Source organism: Hydractinia symbiolongicarpus, chromosome 8 (assembly GCF_029227915.1).
Source record: "Hydractinia symbiolongicarpus strain clone_291-10 chromosome 8, HSymV2.1, whole genome shotgun sequence".
NCBI lineage: Eukaryota > Metazoa > Cnidaria > Hydrozoa > Anthoathecata > Hydractiniidae > Hydractinia > Hydractinia symbiolongicarpus.
In genome coordinates, this window is record NC_079882.1 from 6,838,604 (window position 1) to 6,852,917 (window position 14,314).

General features: G+C 32.5%; 3 protein-coding genes across 6 annotated transcripts; all 3 read right to left on the bottom strand.

Moving 5' to 3' along the window:
* Positions 1 to 1,438: 1,438 nt before the first annotated feature.
* On the bottom strand, positions 1,439 to 4,423 carry LOC130654499 (uncharacterized). The gene is made up of 4 exons (XM_057457091.1): positions 3,114 to 4,423; positions 2,794 to 3,011; positions 2,688 to 2,719; positions 1,439 to 2,506 (listed from the first exon to the last, which is right to left on the bottom strand). Exons 1-4 carry the CDS (start codon positions 3,325 to 3,327, stop codon positions 1,696 to 1,698), a joined length of 1,275 nt encoding a protein of 424 aa, XP_057313074.1. The 5' UTR covers positions 3,328 to 4,423; the 3' UTR covers positions 1,439 to 1,695.
* Positions 4,424 to 4,541: 118 nt separating this feature from the next.
* On the bottom strand, positions 4,542 to 6,753 carry LOC130654500 (uncharacterized). The gene is made up of 4 exons (XM_057457092.1): positions 5,776 to 6,753; positions 5,474 to 5,685; positions 5,346 to 5,380; positions 4,542 to 4,979 (listed from the first exon to the last, which is right to left on the bottom strand). The coding sequence occupies exons 1-4, from the start codon at positions 5,978 to 5,980 to the stop codon at positions 4,646 to 4,648; spliced, it is 786 nt and encodes a 261-aa protein (XP_057313075.1). The 5' UTR covers positions 5,981 to 6,753; the 3' UTR covers positions 4,542 to 4,645.
* Positions 6,754 to 6,890: 137 nt separating this feature from the next.
* Positions 6,891 to 10,533, bottom strand: LOC130654501 (uncharacterized). 4 transcript variants are annotated; one of them, XM_057457096.1, is made up of 3 exons: positions 10,338 to 10,533; positions 7,914 to 7,967; positions 6,891 to 7,591 (listed from the first exon to the last, which is right to left on the bottom strand). In XM_057457096.1, the coding sequence occupies exons 2-3, from the start codon at positions 7,941 to 7,943 to the stop codon at positions 6,929 to 6,931; spliced, it is 693 nt and encodes a 230-aa protein (XP_057313079.1). In that variant the 5' UTR covers positions 7,944 to 7,967; positions 10,338 to 10,533; the 3' UTR covers positions 6,891 to 6,928. The 4 variants fall into 4 exon arrangements, with proteins under 4 accessions (XP_057313079.1, XP_057313078.1, XP_057313077.1 ...); XM_057457095.1 differs by having other exon boundaries at positions 10,189 to 10,533; XM_057457094.1 differs by having other exon boundaries at positions 10,111 to 10,533.
* Positions 10,534 to 14,314: the final 3,781 nt, after the last annotated feature.

Here is a 14,314-nt window from a genome sequence, read left to right on the forward strand (position 1 = left end):
TCAACTAATGCCGTTTAAGACCATAAACGTTTCAATCACAAGACTTTCAACCATGAATGATAGGCTGTATTTTTTGTTAGCAATTTCTTTTAAAATGTGAGTTTAATGACACGTTTCGTTTTGTTTGCGTTTGTTGTAAGATATAATGTCACTGGTGTGCTTTATCTTCAGAGGTTCATGCACCAAACCCCTTCGAATGTTTGGCACAATAACACAACGAATTAGCAGGTTTTCATCAAATATTTTGGTAGCGCGCGGAAATTCTTAGAGTCCCCAGGGCTTCTTGTTCTTTCTTCAAAAAGTAAAAATTCTTTGTGTTTACACGCTCAACTGAACCACAATGCCTCAATTACTTAAGAAAAGTCCATCCCATTAAGGTTAAGTTGAAAATCTGGCGGGAAAACGAATTTTTCAGTTATTCGAACTCCCGGTTATTCGAAGTAAATTCTTATCCCCCTTGAGGCTTCGAATAACCGGGAGTCTACTGTAGGTTTGAAAGGCTTTTTCAAGAAGCTGTATAAGATTCTAATATTTAGATTCTTTCCTAAGAGGAGGGGTATTCCCCTGCGAAAACTAAATAAAAAAATAATTGCATCTACTGAAACTAAAACGTGGCATCAACTTCTGACAGCTTTTGTCATGCGCTGAATACCAGACTTAACCTCGTCCCCAGGGCAACTTGTATGCTATGAACGCTGCTTGACTGTTGTAAAGCTGTCCCAAATGCTTGTTTGGTATGCGAAGGGCTATAAAGACAAGTAATTCCTGTGTGTATCGAGCTCAGATCTTATATAGGCTTTGCAAATACAGATTTTTTTCTGCAGCGGAATTCGTAAAGAGTGAGCGATAATGCTACGTTTTTAGACCTTATGTACAGTGTGTTAATATTTTTAAAGATCAAATTTTTAATATTTTCCAGCATGTACTCAGAAATATCAAAAATCTTGTACCTCGTAATTGTGTCATTATTAAATAAAATTTGAATACCGTGAAATAAAACTTTGCGAGTTAAGATTTAATAACTCAATGAAAAAAAATGAACAAAAATCAGTGCCAAGATTTTCTTTCCATAGAATGATTTCCTTGCCGTTTTTATTTAGGAGTCATCATTTCGATCTCGAAATTGTTAGAATGTCAAAATGTGAGTCTATGAAGAGGAAAAAGGCCTATGCCCAACAATTCCAGTTTTGCAAATTTGATGTCTGAAACCTTTATGTCATAAAAATTTGAGTAAATTTCGCTTTTTTCTCTTTTTTAAGGTAGTTTTTTTGTTGTTTTATTTCAAACAACCTCGTCCCCAGGGGCTTTTACCTTTTTGACATCAAGACCGTGGCGAAAAAACTTGTTTAGCCGTTAAGTAAGAGCTAGCTGCTTTGACATATGCAACGAACCCCGGGGACGATGATGTATTCCAAAGTGACTCATCACAAGGTTGTACAAATAAAAAACGATGCTTTTATGTTAAATACAAATTATGTTTGGCTTTATTTTATATAAAAAGAATAATAGACAAATTTACATAAAAGGATTTTAGTATTAAGAAAATTAATCTCTCAGTGCGTTTAGTCATAGTTTGGTTATGAGAAAAAAACCTTTTCTTTATTTTATTTACAGGTTTACCATTTCAGGTTAACGCAGGCTAAAGATTTTCACAGGAGCTAGGGACCGCGCCTTGAGGATACAAAGGAATTAGTGTTAATTTTTTGCAGTATTCTGACCATCCAATTCTATGACGGCTGTGTCTACTCCGTTTGATCCAATTTTTACATGCACAGATTTAACGTCTTTCGTTAACTTCATTAATATATCGCCGTCAGATGTTTTATCAATGCTAATTTGCGAGGAACATCGAGCAGGTTTATTATCGTGTTTTGAGTCCTTTTTATCCTCGTTTGCTTCTTCCCTTGGAACGTTTATGTTGCCATCAGAAGTTTCATTGATGCTAATTTGCGAAAGACATCGAGCAGTTTTTTTACCGTGCTTGGATTTCTCTTTATCCTCGTTTGGTTCTTTCCTTAGAACTTTTTTGTCGCCGTCAAATGTTTTATCGATGCTAATTTGCGAAGGACATCGAGCAGGGTTTTTACCGTGCTTGGATTTCTCTTTATCCTCGTTTTGTTCTTTCCTTAGAACTTTTTTGTCGCCGTCAAATGTTTTATCGATGCTAATTTGCGAAGGACATCGAGTAGGGTTTTTATCGTGCTTAGATTTTTCTTCTCTATTCTTATTTGATTCTTTCCCTGGAGCGTGAATTGGTGTGGACTCTATGCTTATGTGATAAGAAGCCTCACTGGGTCTTCTAGCCTCACTGGGTCTGTTCTTCTGCGAGTCTGTTAAGGACCTTTTTACATCAGGCACTTTCTCAGTGATAGATAAAACTGGCCCAGTGTACGATCGAACCCCTCTTTGACGGAATTCTTCTCCGTACCCACTCATATCCTCGTATAGATTTTCTTTAGAATTGTACCCAGAATCAGGCACACATGGTTTTGAATATATTCGCTCACTTAAAATAAAAACATAAGTATTCATAAACCTAGGCGAGTTGATTTTTTTTGACCGTCAGGGCCAGCTTACCTCGTATTAACAACCACATTAACAAGAATAATTTTATGTCGAAATAAAACGATACACAAGAAATTTTTAAATGGTGTTTTTATTGGAAATAAATAATGTCATAATTTTACCTTTCTTGTAGTATCTTTGGAGCAATGCTTTCCTAAAAAGAATGATAAATTTTATATCAATAGCAAAAATATAAAGTGAGAAAAAAATAATTTGAAACATCCTTACATGCCGATATTGCTCTATAGGAGTTTCTCTTTGCACGGCTGTTTTGAGATGATAACACCAATGATTGTAGATGGTCTTTGAGGGTGTGTAGAGGAAGAAAGTTCTCGATTTAGTGTCGGTTGATAATGTTAGTTGCATAGTATACATTTTTTGGCCTTTCACAATTTTTGTATCACTTTCAGCTATAAATTTTGCTTTCTCATTCAGATACAGCACACCTAGGATTATAATATATTTACCTGGTATGTAAGCCAAATCTCATTACTCGCAATAAGCCCTCGCGATGTTTATTAAACAATACCAAAAAACGTTCTACTTACGTATTGGACTCTCTTCTCCAATGTTACGATAGAAAAGAATATATTCTGCATATTTTACATCTCCAAGTGTTTTTCTCGTTCCCTTTATTCCAGGCCCTTTGCTTTTATGAGCAAGAATGAATATACGCTCCTTGCATTTTTCCGTTTTTCCATTTGATGCAGTTTTGTGAAGAGTGCTTTCAAAAATCTTAGTTTCCTCGGGAATACATGCCATGATAAATGCTTGGATATAACTACATGCATAATAAAATAGCTCAAACGTTTATATGCTTTATCTGCTGACAAAGGGTAATAACCTTAATACTACGCAGTAATAAGGTTATTACATTTTGTCACTTTGTTATTACACTAGAAAAAAAACACGGACCATTCGAAACTAAAACGTAAAAACATTTCAGATTTGTATGGTGTTTCATACGAATCTTAAACGCTCAAATTAGGAGCTCTTTGAAAAGAGGGTCGGCTGGTCCAGCTTGACAGGCTTACTTGGGTAGTTAAAGTTAAACTTTTGCACAGCTTTTTTTCACCCTGTTGAACCAAGCATGCTATACATCACATAATATACCTTGCTTTGGCATTACGCATGTGCAATCTTCACCTTCGTCCCCAATTTTTTTGTCTTTTTGATATAAGAAAAATGGGTTTACAAAAAATAAAAACGATGATTCAAAAGTTACAATTTGTAAGCTTTGTGGACCCGAATACTGGGTCTGAGGGTAAGAAAATTTACTGAAGAAAAGGCTATAAAGTAGTTTTCAAATCCTGAGTGATTTCAATTTATGCACGAGGCCCTGAAGAATACTCAAAGTTTGCGATGCTCCTTTAAGTGACAAACAAGATAAAAAAACAAGGCGAAGGATTTCTTTTGTGTTCGTATGCGGAGCCGTTCATTTAAGATGCCGAAGTCTATAGAAGTAACAAGGTTTTTACTACTTTGCCACAATATACTCGTATGACCTGATTCTTGGGTGACTGTGATATGAATTATGTAGTTGGTATTAATGTAGTCTAACGTAAATACTGAATTAAAAGATTAGAAACTAATAAACGACGATTTTTATTAATATTTTTTATTAAATATACCTATTGAGATGTATATATAATACCTATTGAGATGTATATAGATATAGAAAGTAGGACATAAAGCAGAAAGTTAATTGAATGCTCGGTCATTAAGAAAAATTTTCTTAGGTAAGATTATTATATGGGCACCTCTCTATCCCGATTTTCTATTTTTCTTATTGCTGGTTGGCAAGAAGGGGATAATTCTGGCGTCCCTGGCTGGTAGTTGTGTATATTAGAAGTTTTTAATTATAATACATCCTTTGATTGTTTGACGCATTCTTTCTTTGTTTTCTGAGTAACAAAAATGGTGTAGATAAAGCACGAATTGAAAATAAGCCAAATCAAGAAACAATTTTTTGCTCATTAAATAATTTGTGTCTTTTTTATTAATATTATATACAGTAGAAAATAAAATTTACAACATTATGTACATGATTTGCTTTCAATACAAACGGGAGTTGGGAACCCTACTCACTTTCATAGTCTGAGGTATATCGAACATTTACATCAGTAGTACCATCACTGCGTCTTGTGAAAGTTGTACTTTTCACATTTCTTGTTGTGATTACTTCGGCTCCGGCATTCGTAAAATTAACGGATACTTTCCGCTCCCTAGTCTTACTGGGGCATGTATTGCTTCTCCACGGTCCTTCGTGAACTGCAGGCCTGGCGGAAACTGGTTCGCTTACTCCTCTTATTCGAAATTCTTCTGCGATTTCATTTTCCAGAGAAGTATTTACGCTGACCTCCGAAGAAAATGCCGAGTCGACTGGCTTGTCAAAAGACTCGGCCTTTTCGCCACTAAAACAAATAAAATACAAACTGATTAGGGTTTGTACACTAACATATGCATCATCCTCGTCCACAGGGTGTCTTAGCACCTGAGTTGTTGCTACAAAGCGACCGCTATTTAATTAACAGAAATGGCAAAATACACAAAACCTTCGCCAATTTGGTGTGAAAAACTGAAAAATTGGTGTTTAGCTTACTTTTTTGGATTATTTTCCAAATTAGGGCTTCATTACGAATTTTTTTATACAGGTAATTTGGGAATGAGACTAAGCTCCGTTTCAATTACTCGTTTGGAACACTATGGTTAGTTACGAGATGGAAACGATAATTGAAAGGAGACTGTTAAAAGCTTGTTTGATAAAACTAACATTTTACCTTTCTTGGACGGGCGGTTTAACGTCATCATATATCTAGAAAATACGGATATACGGAAATATATAACCTTTTCAAACTGTGATTACAACAATCAGAAAAAAAGTTGAAATCTATGATATTTTACTCACGTTTTCTGTAGTGGTTGTTTGTAGTTTGACGGCTTCACTGAAAGCGTCACACCATTGTGACATTTCTTCCTCATTTTGTGTGTAGAGGTAAAACGATCTGTTTTTTTCTTCCGATGAAATATTTAAAGTCATGCCCATCATATCCATACCTCTCACACGCTGAACGTTAGGTTGCTGAATGAAAGTGACGTCACTGTTTATATACAGAATCCCTGTTAAAAAATAATTTGGTTATATCATTAAAAAGTGTGGAAAAAAGGATATATAAAAAGGTTTGTTTTCTTGCCAATAAAAAGTCTTACGTAATGGCCGCTTCTTCATCAGCATCTCATCTTCAGATTTCCAATAAAACAGAGCATATCCGTTTGAAACGTATGTACCCAAATTTCCTTTTTTGGAGCTCTGTTCAGCATGCAGAGTTTTACTCAGCTTAAAATACCGCAATTTGGCCTTCTGTATTTTACCACTGGGTGGAGTTTTTCGAAGATATCCTTCTACGTGCGCCATTTCATTTGGATTTTTGCGTATATTTTATATATTTATAGGCTTAAGCCGAACGTCAAGAAGTTCCAAAAAACGGATGAAAATTCCCTTCAAACATGGGGAATATTGTAATGCTAATGCCATTCAAACTTATTTTCATATGGATTACATTATCGCCACAAGAGATCTGTTCTAATGGCAGAGTATGACACGAAAGTTTTTGAACTGAAAGTACGCATTCTGCTTGTTTCTGTAGAGTTTAAAAAGGTCATCTTTTTATAAGCAATTTAGGATTTTGGTCAGATCTCAAGTTGCTTATATTTTAGCCAATATTTAGATGCGAAGTTGTTTGATGTTGCTTAATTTTATTCAACTTATTTTCGTAATTTACGCAAAAGAAGAAAAAAGTCATATTTTAATGAAAGAAAATTCTTGAAAATAAACTGAAGTGTGCTATAAAAAAAGTTATTGTATCTCTTCTTTTGAAGTTTTATTTCTTAAGTTGAAATGCCTTTTCTACTTTCGAATTTTAAAATTAAACCAAAAATTAATCAATTGCGAAACTAAGTTCCCCTAATGTTTTTGAAAAACCATTGAATCGTGAAAATATTTGAAATTCTTGAAGACAATGAGTAAAACGACGTGTAAAGAATGTACTATTAATTTTGATGCCATATAGTGATATACTTTATTTTTCTTAGTTTTCATAAATAAAACAGTTCCAAATGCAAATTTCTTAGTGAGTATTTTTTTAGTCAATAAGTTTCACAAATAGCCTAAAAACATTCTGATTACAAAAATATTTTGTTCAAAAAAAAAAAAGTTCAAAAGTTTCTTTCCAAGCCTAAGCTACAAAATTATATTGAATATCACCTGAATATGTTTTCTAGAATTTTTTCAGTGCTATCCCAGAATTTTAAAAATGACTAGAATCTTGTGTTGTAGTGAAAGTAATATACCTCACAAAGAATATCACAATGAACCTAAAAATGACAATAATGCAGAGTTTTTTAAACCACTGCTTCTGTCAGCCGACAAAGGTGTGGATGACCCAGGCTTTGTATGGTTTCTCTTTTTTGCTGACCTTGACAAAGATAACAAGGAACTGTCGTGGAAGATGTCAGGTGTTTTCAGTATGCTGTTACCTAACAATTTGACTGCACTATTAACCACCAAAGAGCTATTGTTTTGATTTTCTCTTTCCTGTTTTATTCTTGGAGTTTCAACAAACAGGATTTTCTTGGAAGCATGCTGTTTGTTTTGATTTTTTCTGCACTTGTTAGATTTACGACAAGGCACCATATTTTTATAACTGCATCGTAAACATATAATAGTAATGTGCTGAGCACCAGAATACACATTATGCTTTTTCTTATCTTTTCTTTTCTTTGATTTCTTTCTTTTCGGTATTATTTTAAATTTTACAGTTGCAGGTCCATAACATGCACCACACAAAGGACAGACAGTATTCTTGTATTTATCAAAATTGATTTCTTCCTCTCTAATGTTGCCAACATCTGTACAACCTGTTACTAGTTGTTTCAAATAATATCCCTTCATTGTTGAAACAGTTTCGGAAATTACAGAATCAGCTTTGATTAAAAATTTAACATGCGAGTCCTGCGAATTGCAACCCTAGGAAAAGAAATCACAAATGGATAAATTATAAAGGATGAAATTAGCTTGCTCTAAAATATTAATTTTAGCAGACCAAAACCCAAAAAAAAATGTTTGGAAGATAAAAGAATGTTATAGCAAATTTAAAGGAACAATATTTCATGCACATCTAATTTCTGCGCAGTGCTGCCACTTGAGCATTTGGTTGCACGAAAATACTTGCGTTATTGGAAACTTAAATAGGTGAAAAGAGATGGGCCAAATCAAATTTAAACTTGTGCAAAAATTTAATGAATTAAGTTTCCACTTGTAAAAATAAAAAATAGTTGAGTCGTCATACCATAAATGGACCACCAAAGTCATCATCCATATTGTGCTTTACGTAATTGAATATCTAAATTCAAAATAGACCCATTAAAAAAAATCACACAAAAGAATTTTTTTTCTTGTTTTCTCTGTAGTAACATGTAATTATTAGTCATGTATGAAAGCAATCACAAAAAAGAATATACAAAAAATTGTTGAAGTGAGCACAAACATTTGGCATTCCATTGGAATCAAAACATGGGTATATACGAGAGCTAGCTCTCTTGCCTTTGGGAACAAAATTCGTGCAATAACTTCTAAAGTAGCCCAACTCATTTGTGAATGAAAAATAGTACTTTCAATTTCATTGACTTGCCCACAAAAAAGAAACCTTTGAAGTATTACAAAATTTGGTAAAGTTAAATCTATATTTTTTTATAGATCAAATTGTATAATATAAAGATCAGTTAGAAAAAGATACATAGCTAGGGAATTTTGAAGCAGCAATAGTTACATTTGCAAGTCATCAAGTCTTTAGCTAAAAGAGTATAGGCCTTACTTTCAAATAAACACACCACAGAATTAGGACATGACTAGGATGGCATTCTAGCTGATTTACTTTTTGCTCCACTTTGCCAAAGTACTTGCCACATTCACAACATTTTTGCCAAGGGACGGCAACAAAATGATATAATTTATGTAGTGGATTAAAGTTTCCCATATAGAAGACCACTTTTTGTGTGATGTAGTTGTTCTGATTTCATTTTATGGATAATGGGTATGCATGCACTTTTATGTATGTAAAAAAAGCAGGACTCACACAGGGCAATAACTGTTTATGAAGATTAAAGATTTTTTGGGTAGCATATGATATAATTTTAACTATACCCTTCTTATAAAATTAACCAATTTTAAGTGAATATTTCTATTTTTAGCATGATTTCTTTGATTACTAGAAATGCTTGCACATGAGCAAAAATATGGCTCCTATGGCTCACGTCTTTCTTAATGTAATAACACTTCTCTTCTATGATTCGAACAATTCTCTTCTGCACTTAACAGTTCTCTTTTTTTGCACCAATGGTCTGTATATTTTTTTCACTCTTCACGAAAAGTATACTTGGCTAACATATGCTCAATTTCCAAACAGCTTTATATTGTAACAGGTCTCCTGGTTCATGTGCATAGAAGAAATAATTTTTATTATTATTATTATTATTATTATTATTATTATTATTTTTTACCCGGGATAGCCTCTTCAGTTTCTATAGGAACTGTTATCAATGAGGGTCCTGCGAAGGTCCTAGTGCATTTAAAGCTTCCATTTGAGCTACGGAAGACGTGCAAGCAAAAAAACCGCTCAACTAGACAATCACCTAGGATATCAATCCTATTTTCGTGCCGAACGTTAAGCAGAAAGGATTGATTCACACTTTTATAGTCTCTGGCATGACTCAGTCGTGGTTTGAACCCAAGACCCTCTGCACTGGAGGCGAACGCTCTACCACAAGGCCACCAGTCGGTAACAAATAACAAATCAATTTAGCTCAGTAGCAGTATTAGTAATTTTAGTTATCAATAGCACAATAAATGGAATAATGGCTGCCCAGAGTCCTCAAAATCATGGTAGTTTCCACCAAGCAAACTACATGCTTTTTCTTTTATAAGAATGTGCTTCATAAAAATATCAGGTTGAGATTTTTTTCGGTTAACATGTTTTTTGTTTAGAACAATAGAAAAGAATAATGACCATCCTGGTTAGAATTTTAGTATTCTTTTAAAAAATAAATGAAATACGACAATGTTTTCTTTTTTAAATTATATATATATGTGGCCCACTAATATACCCAAATATTTGGAGATTTAATAATTATTAAGAACATTTGATCTTTTTTATTTCCAGGAGCTGGCATGTTATTTATTCAAAAACTTCATTGAGCTTCAAAAGCTCAATCAATATTGCGGATCAGAATCAAATTTTTTGAGTTCATGGAAGAAAGGAATTTGGAGAAAAGAATAGAAGTGTTTTTACAAAGAAAAGACGTATTTTTATTAAGAAGTCATAGGGGCCACTGTACAAAAAAAACGCAAACTTTTTTAACTTTTGTAAACATTCTCCAGGTCGGCAAATGTCACGTGATCCTTTTAAACCAATTACATGTCTGTATTTTTTTAGGGTAGCCATTATGATTTGAGGGAAAACACTACATTTATGCATAATTTAGCCTTACTTTAATTCAGATTCTTGTAGTTCGTGTTTAATCAAAGCTTCTTCTGCAGAGTTTGACTGTAAAAAGTCCGTGTTTTACCTCAACTCAAAGTAGTACCACGTGACATTCCACCTGGGGGGAGAATTGGCAAGTCATCTATTGGACATAATAACACGTAATATGGACCATATGCACTAGCTCGAAGATTTATAAAACCTGCACCCACAAGAAAATTAATTAAATAAAACCTATCAACAAAAACAGCTAAAAACGTAGGATTTGTTGAAAAAGTCTTCCTGACTTTTGGTTCGCCAGCAACTAGTGCGCCATGTTTTGCAATGAGATATAAACAGATGGGAGACTCGGAGCCAGTCTTTAATTCCGGGAATTTTTAAAATGGTGCTTCAGAGAAAAGAATGGTGCCAAATGAGTTGGAAAAAGCGCTGTGCACCTGAGCCAAGTATAAATTCAAATTAATTGAAAGATTAGCTGGGTATCCTGACTTACAAATATTTGGGAATTTAATGGAAGTATTAACGTATATATGCGTATTTATGATTTGTATGTGGATTTAGGATTTAACTGACCAAAATAAATGAAACCCCTGGTAAAATTCTACACTGCCCTACTTTCAATGCCACCTTCAATAGACTAAAAGATGTCACTCTGTAACATCTACTATGCTATCAATCTTTAATAGTCTAACTTGCAAGCAAAATCGCAACGTGGCGCCAGGCATAGTTTCTCTTTTTTCATGCAGCACTGAAAAATTGACGAAACAAATTAATTTGATCAAAATGCTACTGTGGCATATAGACATACATACGCTGCAACACTTTTTCTTGCTTCACTATTGTAATTTATATAATAATCGAACGTGCAGAATGCAGAATATTAAAAAACAAACAAAAAACAGACAAACTGCGATATATAAGTAGCTAGCCAGCTAACTAGAGAGAAACACAATTTAATTCTTTTTACTACAGTAATGAAAATGAAAATGTGTCTTATCAAATCCTAATTACGTTAAAAAAATACTGCATACATATTGTATTCATTAAGGAACAATATTCTAGGCTGACATAAGATTGACAACTCTTGTTTTACTTTTTATCCAACAGCATTACACATTACTTATATATATTCTATAAAATTTACATTATTTTCAGGGGTGGTAAGCTTTAACCATTTAATAGGCAACAAGTTGTAGAGATGGTGTCTGTGGTGTTCAAATAGAATAAAAACTTCTAAAGCACAGAAAGACTTTGATGGCATTGATATTATGTCCGTAAAAGGATTAAGATGAAGCAAATGAAATATTGTAAACTTTAATGGTTTTAATTTAATTTGCTCTGTAGATATTGAACTGTAAGAGTTCACAAACTCTTGTGTTGAATTTTGTTTATTAGATATATATGATGTGTCGACTAGCACATACTTTTCGTGTTTTTTTTCTTGTTTATTTCAATAATATTTATACAAGATTGTGTAAGTCTTAAGCCATAAATAAATATCAATAATCAATAAAACACTTGGTTAAAAAACAATTTATTATCACTTTTCGTAATCTAAGTTACATTATCAAGACTGGATATATAATGTACAGGATTGTTATAATATACAGGATTGTTTTATCCGTTTTAAAAAACTGTTTTCCATAAAAGTCCTAATTCAAATTTTAAAAAATAATAATAGTTATATACAAATAATAAAATACAAATAATAAAAAATAAGAAGCCTTCCTTAATTTAGTAAGAAATTAAAAGAATGCCATGGCGTTCATTTTGATAATTACAGTAATCATGAAGTTAAATTTTAATAGATATATAAATCTTCTTAAAAACCTTACATAACAAATTTCTTATAAAATAGCTAAAAGCTGAAACATTTTAGCGAGAGGTTTCTCAAACTTTTTTATTTTTACATCTATATACATCATTTAGCATGATTTTTTATTAGTTTCTATGGATGCCCATAACCAGTAAATAAACCACCAATTTTTTTCAAAACATAGCTTTTTTAATTAATTTTATGCCACAAAATTAAATACATGTTTAACTTGCAATAAAGCTAAGGTATTTTGTTTACATAATTACTGCAATTTGAAATAAACAACCTAATTAGAATTTAAAAAAGGAAAGGTTCACAATTACTAGCTTTGTTTCCTCCTAATTGTTTTGCAAAATCTCCTAAAAAATATTTTTATACGTTTTTACCATTTTGTCATAAAAGTTGATTCAGAACCTCCCAAATTCTCCCAAAATATCCTAAGATTATGAAGTTTCAAATGTGTCAAAAAATTTCTAGCAATGATTGTGTTATTTTTTTTTAGGCACATCTTTCAACTAAAAAAGGAACCATTTAAAGACTTTTTTATGTGAACTGTCACAAAGCCATGATTAAGTAAAATCTGTGATCTCTTCTTTATATTTTTTCATTCCTGTTACAGTGTTGGATAATTTTTCTTTTTAGGTATGTAGAACAGCTTGATTTCAACTAGTGAATTGAATATTCTTTTAGTTGTCATAACATGGTCAGTAACCATGCCATGCAAAAAGATGTTTATACTTACAGAAATCAGTGAACAGTGAACGACTGTCTAGCTTGTAGACATTTTCTAGTTTTCATCTTTTGATGGATTATGAAGATTTGCATTTAGTTAGATGCACCCGAAGGATAACAAACTATCTTCAAATTTTATTTTGCAAAAAAAAATTGTTTTAGTAAGATCTGCTAAAAGAATCTTTCATGGAAATTTTTGCTTTTATCAACTATACATCCCAGAACATAATATTAAAAGAGCTTAGAGTGTAACCTTTCGATTAACCATTTGATGTATTTGAATAAATTTCAGGTTTCAATTTTTACTTTTTTGAATTCTGGATTCACAGTATCCCAGATATGTTTGTAAAGCAGTGTTTTGATCTGTAAATAACTATATAAATGTCAGCTTGTTGTACATACTAGATATTTGGACTGTTTTTGTTGTGCTTTAACCTTTACAGATTTTAAAGTAATATTAACAAAAACTTTATTTTATAAGGCACTACACAAGCTGACAGCTCTAACTTTAGATATCGCATAAGTTATTTGTGTTTTTGTAATTGTGTTGGTTCTTTTGGACATACTTTTACAAAAATCCACTGAGTAGGACTGACTATTGTTTTAGCAAAACTAACTCACGATTAAACAGATGACTTTTCTGTTAGTTGTGTATTTGTAGTTCCTTAACGGAATAAATATTTTGCAGAATTAAATTTCGCTATTTCGCAAGTATTTTGTGCTTTTTGCAAAGTGCTTTAAATGTCACTGTCACCATTCGCAAAAATATGTTTTCGCGAGTTTTTGTCACTTACGTCAGTCGCGAAATTTTATTTTCCCAAAATTCATTTTTTAAAACTTTGCTTTTAGCAAAATTTAGGTATAATAAGTCTGTGTTTGCGTAAACTCATCATTTTCTGACACCATACTTTGTTTATATAACTTTTTAATAACAATTTTTTCTTTCAATGACATTGTGCCAGCTGGAGAAATGGAGAGTCATCAGTCCGTGCCTTCTTCCTCATGTCGTGCGATCCTTTACGTCAATGACAGAGATGATGGTTCTTTGATGTCGATGTAGGGCGAAATGCCTTCAACTATTTAATGAATAGTCGTAAACTTATGCTACGCTTTTGCTTTATAAGAATATCAGACTGGAATTTTAGGTCCGTTGTTTAGAACAACAGAGAAATAAGAATAATGGTTCTTATAAGTAAACGTGTAAAATAAAAACATTAAACGTGCAAATTATGAAATAGTAAACTTTATTAAAACTATTCATTCGCGAAATTAAAATCTCGCGAAATTAATAAAAAATAAAAAATTTCGATTCGCAAAATTGCGACGTTAAGTTCTCGCAAAAATTAATTCTCGCGAAAATATATTCAATTAAGTTATATGCTTGTTATATTCTCATATTTAACCTTTTATTTACTCTTTTTAGTTTCCCAAGAAACATGAATTCAACTGACTTACTGATCTTACAAAAAGTTTTTCCTCCACAACACAAACGATTACTCGTGCTGTTAAGTAGCCAAAACCTTCCTTTACATAAAGCAGAGAATTATTTATCGAAACTGACAGTAAAAACTTCGCAAGAAAGAGAAGCACTACCGTTCAATATGGACAAATTTATAGAGTTACTACAGTGCGATATATTGTTGCCGAATGTCAGTAATGGGGG

Coding starts and splice junctions, on each gene's coding strand:
- LOC130654499 (XM_057457091.1), bottom strand. CDS start 3,327: ATGGCATGTATTCCCGAGGAAACTAAGATTTTTGAAAGCACTCTTCAC. Junction 3,012..3,113: donor TGGAGAAGAGAGTCCAATAC/GTAAGTAGAACG, acceptor TTATAATCCTAG/GTGTGCTGTATCTGAATGAG. Junction 2,720..2,793: donor CTATAGAGCAATATCGGCAT/GTAAGGATGTTT, acceptor CATTCTTTTTAG/GAAAGCATTGCTCCAAAGAT.
- LOC130654501 (XM_057457096.1), bottom strand. CDS start 7,943: ATGGATGATGACTTTGGTGGTCCATTTATG. Junction 7,592..7,913: donor ACTTTGGTGGTCCATTTATG/GTATGACGACTC, acceptor TTCTTTTCCTAG/GGTTGCAATTCGCAGGACTC.
- LOC130654500 (XM_057457092.1), bottom strand. CDS start 5,980: ATGGCGCACGTAGAAGGATATCTTCGAAAAACTCCACCCAGTGGTAAA. Junction 5,686..5,775: donor GATGAAGAAGCGGCCATTAC/GTAAGACTTTTT, acceptor ATTTTTTAACAG/GGATTCTGTATATAAACAGT. Junction 5,381..5,473: donor AAACAACCACTACAGAAAAC/GTGAGTAAAATA, acceptor CGTATTTTCTAG/ATATATGATGACGTTAAACC.